General features: G+C 38.2%; 1 protein-coding gene across 1 annotated transcript; it reads left to right on the forward strand.

The window, feature by feature from the left end:
• The first annotated feature begins 221 nt into the window (after positions 1 to 221).
• Positions 222 to 8,938, forward strand: insig1 (insulin induced gene 1). Its single transcript, XM_032551052.1, has 8 exons — positions 222 to 329; positions 1,104 to 1,254; positions 1,351 to 1,444; positions 1,539 to 1,886; positions 3,869 to 3,993; positions 4,219 to 4,385; positions 5,074 to 5,173; positions 6,622 to 8,938. The coding sequence occupies exons 3-8, from the start codon at positions 1,387 to 1,389 to the stop codon at positions 6,649 to 6,651; spliced, it is 828 nt and encodes a 275-aa protein (XP_032406943.1). The 5' UTR covers positions 222 to 329; positions 1,104 to 1,254; positions 1,351 to 1,386; the 3' UTR covers positions 6,652 to 8,938.
• Positions 8,939 to 10,641: the final 1,703 nt, after the last annotated feature.

Here is a 10,641-nt window from a genome sequence, read left to right on the forward strand (position 1 = left end):
GGTACATTAAAACACGTATCTGTGTTGTTGTCGATCGAGATGGCGGTCATTGACCCTCATGCCAATAACAAAATCATAGACAGACGTGATAGAACTCCACACACCCTTAAGCCACACCTCCTGCAGACTGACCCAAAGTTCAACAACTCCTGCACCATGTGGAAAACAGAGAAGAAAAAAGGCTGTGCCACTAACCCCATTAACCAGTGCCCGCCTATATATAAGAGTACCTGTGAATGACATGAACGCTAACCTGGCAAGTTTGTGTTTAAAGTAAGAACTAAGGATTTCTTCACCTTCTCCATCCCAACGGGATCATTAGCTGATTGGTAAACATATTTTCTTGTATCTATTTTTTTCAGCTATATTATCATTTAAAATACTTTGATGTTGCATTGAGAAAATTGCAGTAACTTTTGGGAAACATTCTTGAAACATTTCCCTGAAGGTTCTTTGAAGATAACAGTTGCAAAAAGAATGGATCACCCGATACTTCAGAAGGTCACACTGTGATGTTGAACCTATCCTTCAGAGAACCTTCAGGGAGTATTTAGGGAAATGTGCGTATCCATGTTACCACAAGAGGGTTGGAGTGGTTTGGGTAGCTCTATTACCCTAGTAATTCTGTTGAGGACTCCAGACCCTAATTCAAGATTTCGTTCTTGATGAAGAAAGACTGTGATAGCTGGTGTACTTCATCTGGAGTAAAGAAATTAGGGAACCACTCTGGAGGTGGTTCAAAATAAGTGTCCTGGTTCCTGGGGCACTGAAGCCCAGCCCTTATAAGGCAACATAGTGCCACTTCCACATGGGCCCACATCCAGCAAAGTGCCGCTTGCACTTTTAGACATGATCTGGATTTTGGGATGTGGAATTACAGTGACAGTGAATTAAACCCCATAGGGAAAATAAATAAATTGACTAAATTGGAACCAATATATGTTTGTCATTAAACTGCGACTAAATAGGTAAAAATGAACCCTGCTGGTTATCGTCTGATTGTGAAACACAGCGAAGTTTTTGATGAATGCCTTGGAAATATCTCTCTTTGGAAGTCAAGGTTTTGAAGTATTGCTCGGTTTCTACTTTCACTTCTGTCCCAGAACCACCTAATCTCTGTGCATCTGTCTGAACCGGACGAAGGGGCGGGGCAGAGGCGTCACGTCATATCAGCCGCCGCGCTCCGATTGGCTGCCGACTCTCACCCGACACAGCTGAGATTGTTTTCTGCAGAGGAAGCTGCTGTTCTTGTTGGTACGATCAGCCTTCTTTACTCGCTGAATGAAGCAACACGGTGTGTTTACCGAAGTAGATATGAACAAAACAACGTCATTCGTGTGACTGTTGTAGGGAGCAGGAAAACAAAGCGGGGGGAATCCTGGCTGCATGAGCAGGCGTGGAGGTTTCTGTTTGAATCAGACTCTGAAACCGTCTAGAGAGCAAGGTAAGGGGGCCAGAATCCTGACTCGTCTCACTTAACACCTTTTTTTTTCCAGCATCACCCTAATAAAACTTATCTGTCTATTTATGACAAATAGAGCAAAAGTGCCAAATGCCCAGACTAGAGGACCACTGCTGGAGCTGCTCTTGTTCACCGAAGGCTGAAACCAAGCATTCGTCCGGAGCGAACTGGTTCGCTTCCAAAGCTGAAGAGATGATGTCCATCATCACCGCGATGCTTGGCAGCGCCTACGGCTCCCTGCACGACGTCCGCACCGCCAACCTCATCCGAAGGGGTCTGGTCCTCTTCACAGTGGGGGCATTTCTGGCGCTGGTGCTCAACTTGCTGCAGATACAGAGAAATGTCACTCTGTTTCCCGAAGAGGTGATGACAACTCTGTTGTCATCTGCCTGGTGGATCCCGCCATGCTGCGGGACAGGAGCTGGTGAGTGGCCATTCACTTTATAAAACACTTTCCTACCGTGTGTTAGTGGTTGCTAACTTAGGGACAAAATGACACATTAGCCTTTATTCATGTAGAAAAACTAATAATGTATTGAGCAAGTAGGGCGCTTCCTTCTGTTGTTCATTTCCTTGCAGGTACATAAGATTATCATTCACAAGCTACAGCCTAAATTTGGTATGTCAGCCAGCTTGTTATCAAAAAACCTGAGTATAGACACGTAATAGAGATGCCTACCTTCTGATTGGCTACACACTACGTGAGGTGTGCGCTCATTGGTTGATGTCATAACGGGTGAGTTGAAGAGCCTCCCTGAAAACCCCGGACACATCCGTGTTTGGCTCCTCCCCCCATGTGCTGCGAGGCAGAAAGAGAAATGAAACAAAAAATGATGTTGATTTTTTTTTTTTTGTCTTTTATTTAACTTTATAGTTCCTTGAAAACGATTTTTGTATTTCCTTTCACAAAATTAGAGGAAAAGGCAGCTGCTGTGTAATGCATTGAATTAAATAAAAGCCATTTAAGCAGTTATACATGGGGTTATGTAATTTAAAATAACAAGCAGGATTAAATTAAACAAATTTTCCTTAACATATTTTAGCTACACATTTCTATTTTAATAAATGTTAAGTCTTCCTTGCTGTAAAAAGGTTATTATCAATATAAATAAATATATTTTTATATATACCTGTGCATAACATAAAGAAATGCACAGGTGGTTATATGTTGGAGATTTCCAGATTCCCTTTGTGTGGACTAGTTAATTAGGGCCAGCGATGGGCTAGATGCTTAACAGTAAGCTATTGATTAAGACGGCTATGTTAAATTTATCTTGAAAATATATGTAGTGTCATTTTGGTTAGACAAAATGGAAAATAAATATCAGCTAGATTTACTGGCTTACAGGGTAATCTGTTTATTGTCCAGAATAACAAACTTTCAGTATTAATATAGAGATCCACACACATAAGACAACTATATTAGCTAGTTAATTTGATGGACTCGCAGAACTTGTAGATTGCCAACACTGGTTTCCAGACTGCCTTACCTAGATATCCAGGATTTGTGTTAATCCAGTTAATTTAGTTTACAGACAAATATTTCCCTACCACCAGATGTTTCTCTTGTGAAGTAAAAGTGTAAGAGCCTTCTTTTAGCTCTTAATTTGATGGACTCGCATCAAATTAAGACGGTGTGCAGCAACATGTTGACAGGGTTCCTACATAACCTGATAAAATCTTTAAAAGTATTGTGTTTATTTCATGTGTTGTTTACGCCGTGTGAGTTCCGATAGTGTTGTTTAAAAGTTGTACTTGCTTCCTGCATTCATTTTTTCCTTTGTTTCTTTTTCTCTTTCCTCACTTTCTTCCTTGTGTATTTTATTCTTTTTCTTAATTCTGTCATTTAATAATTTGTGTCTTTTTACTGTACTTGAAACGGTGTATATGTATTTTGTTGATCATTTCTTTTAGCTTAAGATATAAGCTTTTAAATAGCTTTTAGCTTTTAAGTATAAGATAAGGAAGGGTTAATATTTATTCTGAAATGAATTTTAATCAGTTTTTAACCACAAAAACGGTGAAGTTCAAACTTGATATTTTTGGCACATTTTAGCTACAAATTTCAATGTATTTTAAAGGGATCTCACAAATGAAGGAAGGTATTGAAGTCCAGATATTTCAGATATTTTGGAAAACTAGGTCTTGTATCCATTCCACTTCACAATTATCCTCTAATTTGTATTGATCTTTGTAATAAAATCTTAATAAAACACATTACAGGCTGTAAAAGTTAAAGGATTTGAATACTTTCACAGTACCCTGCATGAGTGCAAATGAGTCACCAAGTATAAAAACTCATGTTCAGCAGATAATCTTTCACAGCTTTGTCAGGATTGCGGGTCACACAGTTTTGTGCTTGTCTTGTATAATTCAGGCCTGTTTGTTCCTCTTTTTTTGTTGCAGCTGTTATCGGCCTTCTCTATCCCTGCCTCGACAGCCATTTGGGGGAGCCGCACAAGTTCAAGAGAGAGTGGGCCAGTGTAATGAGATGTATCGCAGTGTTTGTCGGAATCAACCACGCAAGTGTTGTATCCTTTCTCAAAGGGCTGATTCCCAAACCAAGTTCTTCTCAGAGTTGTTGTAAATTCCTCCAGAGGATACGGTTTGGACACAGTGACCGACTTTTACATTTGTTATTGATGGAACTCAGTCACAATCGGTCAGACAAATATTTGCTTGAGATCACAGTCCTACACATCCTCCCGTTCTGATGTCAATCTGTTTGACTTTGCCCTTAACTTACTCTAACCCAGAAACTAGATTTCGCAAACAATGTGCAGCTCTCCCTGACCCTGGCTGCCTTATCTTTGGGCCTGTGGTGGACGTTTGACCGCTCCAGAAGTGGCTTTGGCTTGGGCATCACCACCGCCTTCCTGGCTACCGTCATCACACAGCTGCTGGTCTACAACGGAGTTTATCAGTGAGTCAAACAGTTTTCGCTCACAGTGTTGTACGTGTTGGTCCAAAGACAGGAAACCTGGCTCTTGGGGGATTTAAGCTGACAGTAAAATTTTATATATAGTTGCACATGCTTAAGCTATAATTGCAGGACTTTTTAAACTACATGTTCTCTTATTAACCTCCTCAATATATAATATACACCCATATACACCATGGTGTGACAAGACTACAAATCCCATAATGAAGAGGAGCAATAAAGCCATAAAGGAACTTATCACCTGACATCCATGCCTTTCCTGCACATCTTCAAAAGAAATCTGCTAGTGAAACTGACTTAAAACTATGTGTCTGTTATTAAAATCAAACTTCTCACTTAAGTATTTTCCAGCCCCTCTGTAAATTTGTAAAAGTGCATATATAACAACGTTTAGCCTCAGGGGTTTCAATCATTAACTAAAATCCTCCATCAACAACATTTTCTGAAACTTAAACTGTAGGAGGCATTGTAGTTAGGTAATTACAATTTTGAAATATTTTGAGCTTAACTGCCCTAATATGCTTATCAAATTTAGGCAAAAAAAGTCTATGAACCGTTTTACTGCAATTTAAATGCATTTCAAATCCAGAACTGCTCAGTTATAAATTAGTTATTCTAAAAACCTTAACAGTTATTTAATAATCCGCTTTATTCATGTCCTCTTTTTCAGGTACACATCTCCAGACTTCCTGTATGTGCGCTCCTGGCTCCCCTGCATATTCTTCTCAGGCGGTGTCACTGTGGGTAACATCGGACGGCAACTGGCCATGGTAACATTTGCTGCCTTTTCTTCTGGGTTTTTATTCTATACAAAAGGTTAAACTTGCAAACTGATGCCTAACGCAACATTTACATCACACAGTTTAAGAATGTTGGTTGTTCTTAGATCAATAAATCTGCCTTTGATAACAGTATGAAAACCCTTTGTTTCTGCTATTGATAATCTGTATCATTCCCATTGACCAATCAGTGGCCATTTGGTTATCAAACTAGTTTTTCGCTCCAGATGTTTTAGTGGAATATGTCACATAATTGACTTGATGTTGACTACTAAGCTGAAATTCTGAGATATCTTTTATTCTGCTGTATTTGTTCAGAATAACTCCACTGCATTTATCTCCATCAGCTTCCATGCCATTCATTAATAAAAGTAAAGACTTTTAAAGGGCTCCCATTCGCCACATATGCTTTTTTAGCAATTATATAGCAGAGCCAAAGAGCTCGCAGATAAGATTGTGAAATGGTTTAAATTTTTTGCAAAGAGCATTGAATGCTCCCCTGCAAGTCCCCTTGCTTTTCTGTCATAATTATCCCATCAAGTCAGCTTTGATGTCTTCATTAAGCTTGTGCCTGGAAGCCTCACCTCATTCTGTCTGTAAAGTAAGAGTCCCGTCACTCCCTCAGTTTGACTCAGCGAGAGCGTGAAAGCAGATTAAGAGCTCTTGTTTTTCACAGTCGCTGCGAGGCAATGAGAGCTAGTCAGGACTCGGCTGACCAGAGGGTCATTCGCTGCTTGTTGTTTTTGTTTACGATGAGGCCTGTGGAATGCTGGCACAAGTCTGAGCTTGGGAGTTTTGTTCGCTGCATTTTATTTTTCCTTCTTCTGGTACTTCGGCTAAGGATCAGGGGGAGAATTAAGTTGTTTTTTGCACCACCATTTTTTTTGTTGTTGTTTTCAGAGCATCTTTATTGAGATTTATATGTAAGCTTGGTATGGTGGAACATTGTTTTAGCAGAATTGTCCCACATGCAATCTATTAAGGACTGCTTTTTTCACTATAGTTTTAGAGTTAATAGTTAGTAGTGCATTTATTCACTGGTTGTCAATCAAATCCAAATTAAAAGTATGTCAACATTATATTAATGAATATAAAAACCCACTTATTTTTTTTTAGAAATTTTGGTTTTGATCTTTGATGACATTAAGAACCCAGCATTTCTGGGGGGGTCAGACCTATTTTTCTGTTAATACATATCCAGACTATAAAGTCCTAAAATATGACTTCATACTTTAGCCCTGTATATTTTAATGGAAAACTCATATTAGCTTGAATTAAAAAATATGTATATATAATTTTGCAAGCCAAACACACAACAATACCCTATGACTGAAAGTTGACATTAGTCATAGACTTCGATACATTTCAATGTCTCTACTCGTGTATTTGAGTTTGTTTTTTCATCTCAGCTGATTCCTTTCGCCTTTGTCTTTCCTCAGGGTGGCGTTGAGAAACCCCACATGGACTGAACTGTGATCTGCACAACTACTATAGAGGAAGACCTTAAGTGAAGAACATTTTAAGCAGAAATGGATTAACAGGAAAAGAAGAATGAGAAGGATAACGTGAGAAAAACTGTCTCCTTGTTTTCGACTCCATCCTTTGTTCTAATAACAAAGCACAGGTCAATTCTGCCCCATCCGCTAACGTGCCATGCCCTTCGAATCTTCTTGCAGCCAAATGAATTGCCATTCCTGATATCCTGCATTAGCATTAAGGCATCCTTCGCACCACACTGGAGGATGGACTTAGCCTTGTTTTGATTTTGCTTTTCTTTGTCTCATGTGACAAATGGACGCACAATGATTTTGTTTCATGAAGTGGACTCCTGTGTGCGCGAGTGTTTGAGCGTGGATGTATTACGGTCTTAACAGAAAAGACTTGATGATTTTGCAAAGATGTCTTGAGATTTTCTTGTTTTTTTTTACCTGACTGTAATATGGTCATAAAAGGGAAACTTAGTCTGAGTGGGGACACACCTGTTTTCACTCTTTCATAGAAATGTAATCAGCGGTATTGCATGTTCCCCATCAAACCAAATTAAAGTATTTATTTTTGGAAAGTTTTCACTAAACTAGCAGATGCATGTGGAATACAGATTTAGAATCTTCAGTTCTTGAGGAACAGTTTGGGAAATTATTTGCTTTCTTTCAAATGTAACTTTACCTGAACTACTTGAGATTGTGTATGTAAAAAATGCATAATTTCTCAAAGGTGATTTTTAATGTACAGTTAATTTAGGCTTGCTTTAAATTTTCAAGAGCCTCCTAATTGTAAATGCAATTTATAAGCTCTAGTTCCCTCACCTCATCAAAGTTGGAGCAAAGTTTTTATACGAGGCCTTGCAGATTAGATGCGATATGAGTAAATAGTTGCAGGATTGCTTATTTCTTGCATCAGACCTCACAGGGTTGCAGATCTGCAGCTGGACTTTTCTAAGACTTTCTTATTTGGAAATTGCGCTTTGAACATGGGGAGCAAAAAAATTTGCTTAGCTTTTCTCCAAATGGCAAAACAGGCTTGTTGCTTGGTTAGTTCCAGTAAAAATGAAGATGAACCTTGCATTTGTTTTCAGGATTTCAGAAGAAAGCAAATGGTTTCCCACAGTGTTGGTTTATGTAGATGTGGTTAGTTGGAATGAAAAGCAAAAGGGTGGTATGTAAAACGTGCCATTGTTAGAATACTCTATACTAAGTGAGTATAAGCACATGCATTTGTGTTTTCAGAGGTACATTGTAAGACATTTGGGGCACCTCATGCAAACTTGACAGCCTCTTTGATTTTATGTTTTGCTTGTAAAAAAAAAAAGTACAATATTGACTTACAATTGGTTGTCAGTACAATATCTATTTTTTTACAGACAATTTTCTACTGTTTTAGATCTGGGAAACAAACAAAAAAAAAAAAAGGATTGTAGTTGAAAGGAAAGGAGAATGTCCCATAAGTATATAACCTTTAGGAGCTAAATGTCTCGTGGAATCATGTGATCACGCTCATTTTCCCAGTCACATCTTAAAAACTCATTTCAGCAGTTTGGGAACATGCACCGATCAAATGTGTGGGCGAGACATTGTTACTTAAGATTTGCAATCTGTGATTGCCTGTGTTTTATAGAATTTAGTGCTTTTGTCACTATAAGGGTTTAGTTTCCTCCTTTGTGTAGAGATATTGTCATTAGTGCTTGTATGTGTAAAAGCATTCTGCCGATGTAATCACACAGGTATTGCCACACTAGACTGACAGTATGTTTAGTGTTTAGGGGTCAAGAGGATTAAGTGCAATCACACCACACATGAGCCGATCATTCTTATTTATTATTCCTGACAAAGGCTTAGAAATAATCTATGTACATGCAGTGTGAGTTGCTTGGAGAAAAACAAAAAAAAGCAATAACATCGTTTTGTTTTTTGTCAGATTTCATGCCTTTGGAGTCAACACCAATGACTCTCACCAGAGACAAGATAAAATAAATTCTATGTTGTGTCAAACCATTGATTAAATTTCATTGTGTAGCATTATCTAAGGATACCTGATATATTTTTTTGAAGTGTGTTCAGTGGCAGACCGCTCCAAGTGGAGTCTGCATTTATTCAGGTATGCTAAACAAGAGAGGAAGCTTTATTTATTGTATTTTGTTTTTCTTCTGATGCGGCATATCACCTTGTTTTGATGTGTTTTAATTCTGTCTTAAATTTGAGCAATGTATGGTTTATGCTACCTTGAGTTCAAGTGAAAAATAAAAAAAAACTGACAATATCTGTGTTGTTAGAATCATGAAGGGATGGAAGAATTAATTTTTTATATTTAAACAATGTTTAATACTGAAAATAATCAAAGTAAATAGAAAATGCAGTTTTCACCCAATGATTTAAGAAAAAAGTCTATGATAACATAAGTGAAAAGTCATGATTATTTTTATTTATTTATTACGAAAACATGATAGAAGTATAAAATCACACATGAACAAGGAATGCAAAAGACATATTTTTGTACAATTAACATGCTCGAATGATTTCTTGTATGATGCAGATACTGTCTTTTAATTCTGGTTCTACAAATTACACACATTTTGCTCTTTATTTATGACGACTTACTAATTGAATTTTACATCAGATTTTTTTTTTTTTTAAATAGTGATCTGAATGCATTTTTTATTTAAAAAATACTAAAAAATATGTTGATTCTTTAAAATGAAGTAAAATATTAATTTGTATTGTAGTAAAATAATCTATTTGTCTTTCCAAATTAATCACCACCTTCAGTGCCAGTAAGGCTTGAAAATTCACCTCAACTTCACTACATAAAAGGTAGTTCATACTTTATGGGCTTGAAGTAACTCTACAGAAACAACATAGATTCACAGCTCAGATTGATAAATCTTCCAACAGCATAACTATTAAGTCATGCACTTCACAAACCTGTCATGAACCTTTGGCTAGAAGAAAACCATGTCTGTAGTTTGCACAGGCTATATGGGCACAGAAAGTGGAGGAAGGAGATTTAGGCAGATGAGACCAAACCTGAACGTTTTTCTTTGCATACATGTTTGGTAGAAAATTTCAATGCAACATGGTGGTGGCAACATCATGAAAGGGAACTTGGTCAGAGTTGATAAAAGAAAGATGGTTGCAGCTACATGAAGGAAAACGGCAAAGGACTTCAGGTTGGGGTGTAGGTTCGCCTTCAGGCTCTTTCCACTATTCTGTTTTTCATAGAAACAATCAGATTGCATCCTTCCCTTTATAGAGCAACTATGCTAAAGTTTTTGCTTGTACGTCAAAGTTTTTAGTTTCAATCTCACAAGATATGAAAAACACATCTTGTACTTCGGAACAATGGAACCATTTACACCACAAATATTGCACAGGGAAGCTTTTATTGAATCCCGTTAATGGACAGGTATACAAAATAGTTACAGTTTGCAACTCGCTGATTTTAAACAGTTTCTGAAACAAAAGTTAAATGACAAAAAAACACCTCTTCCATTGTTGGTGAAAACACAACTAACCCAAACAACCCCAATTCAAGGGGCTGTAGTAAACTATAGCCCCTTGAATTTATTTAAATCTCAGACAATATCAGAATTAAGCTGTCTGTGGAACTGGTGACTGTCTCTGCTGCCACGGCGAGGCTCAATGGATGAGGACGCTCTTTTGTCCCTGCGCTCTGTCAGTCCCCAAAGCCACCATGATGTTTTTGGCTGCATCTTCCTTCTCCTTCCTGTTCTTTGTGGGACCATCACCAATGAGCCAAATAGCCCTGAAACCGCTGCCCTCCACTTGTGTGTCACTGGGATCATAAGAGACTGCCCCTCCTGCTCTTCCTGCCTCTGTCTGCCCCATCCCAGAACATGCCTTTCTGCAGGGCAGCCTTCTATTTATACCTAGTAGGGGACTGACAGTTAACCTTTTGCACTGGGGGGAAATTTCTGGGAGAGCAGCCAATGTCTGGAGGCTAGT

The sequence above is a fragment of the Xiphophorus hellerii genome, chromosome 21 (assembly GCF_003331165.1).
Source record: "Xiphophorus hellerii strain 12219 chromosome 21, Xiphophorus_hellerii-4.1, whole genome shotgun sequence".
In the NCBI taxonomy this organism is placed as follows: Eukaryota; Metazoa; Chordata; class Actinopteri; order Cyprinodontiformes; family Poeciliidae; genus Xiphophorus; species Xiphophorus hellerii.

Bases quoted from the DNA above. Each gene is read 5' to 3' on its own strand.
- insig1 (XM_032551052.1), top strand. From the start codon at position 1,387: ATGAGCAGGCGTGGAGGTTTCTGTTTGAATCAGACTCTGAAACCGTCT. The intron at 1,887-3,868 runs GTGAGTGGCCAT...TTTTTGTTGCAG, and splicing joins ATGCTGCGGGACAGGAGCTG to CTGTTATCGGCCTTCTCTAT. The intron at 5,174-6,621 runs GTAACATTTGCT...GTCTTTCCTCAG, and splicing joins TCGGACGGCAACTGGCCATG to GGTGGCGTTGAGAAACCCCA.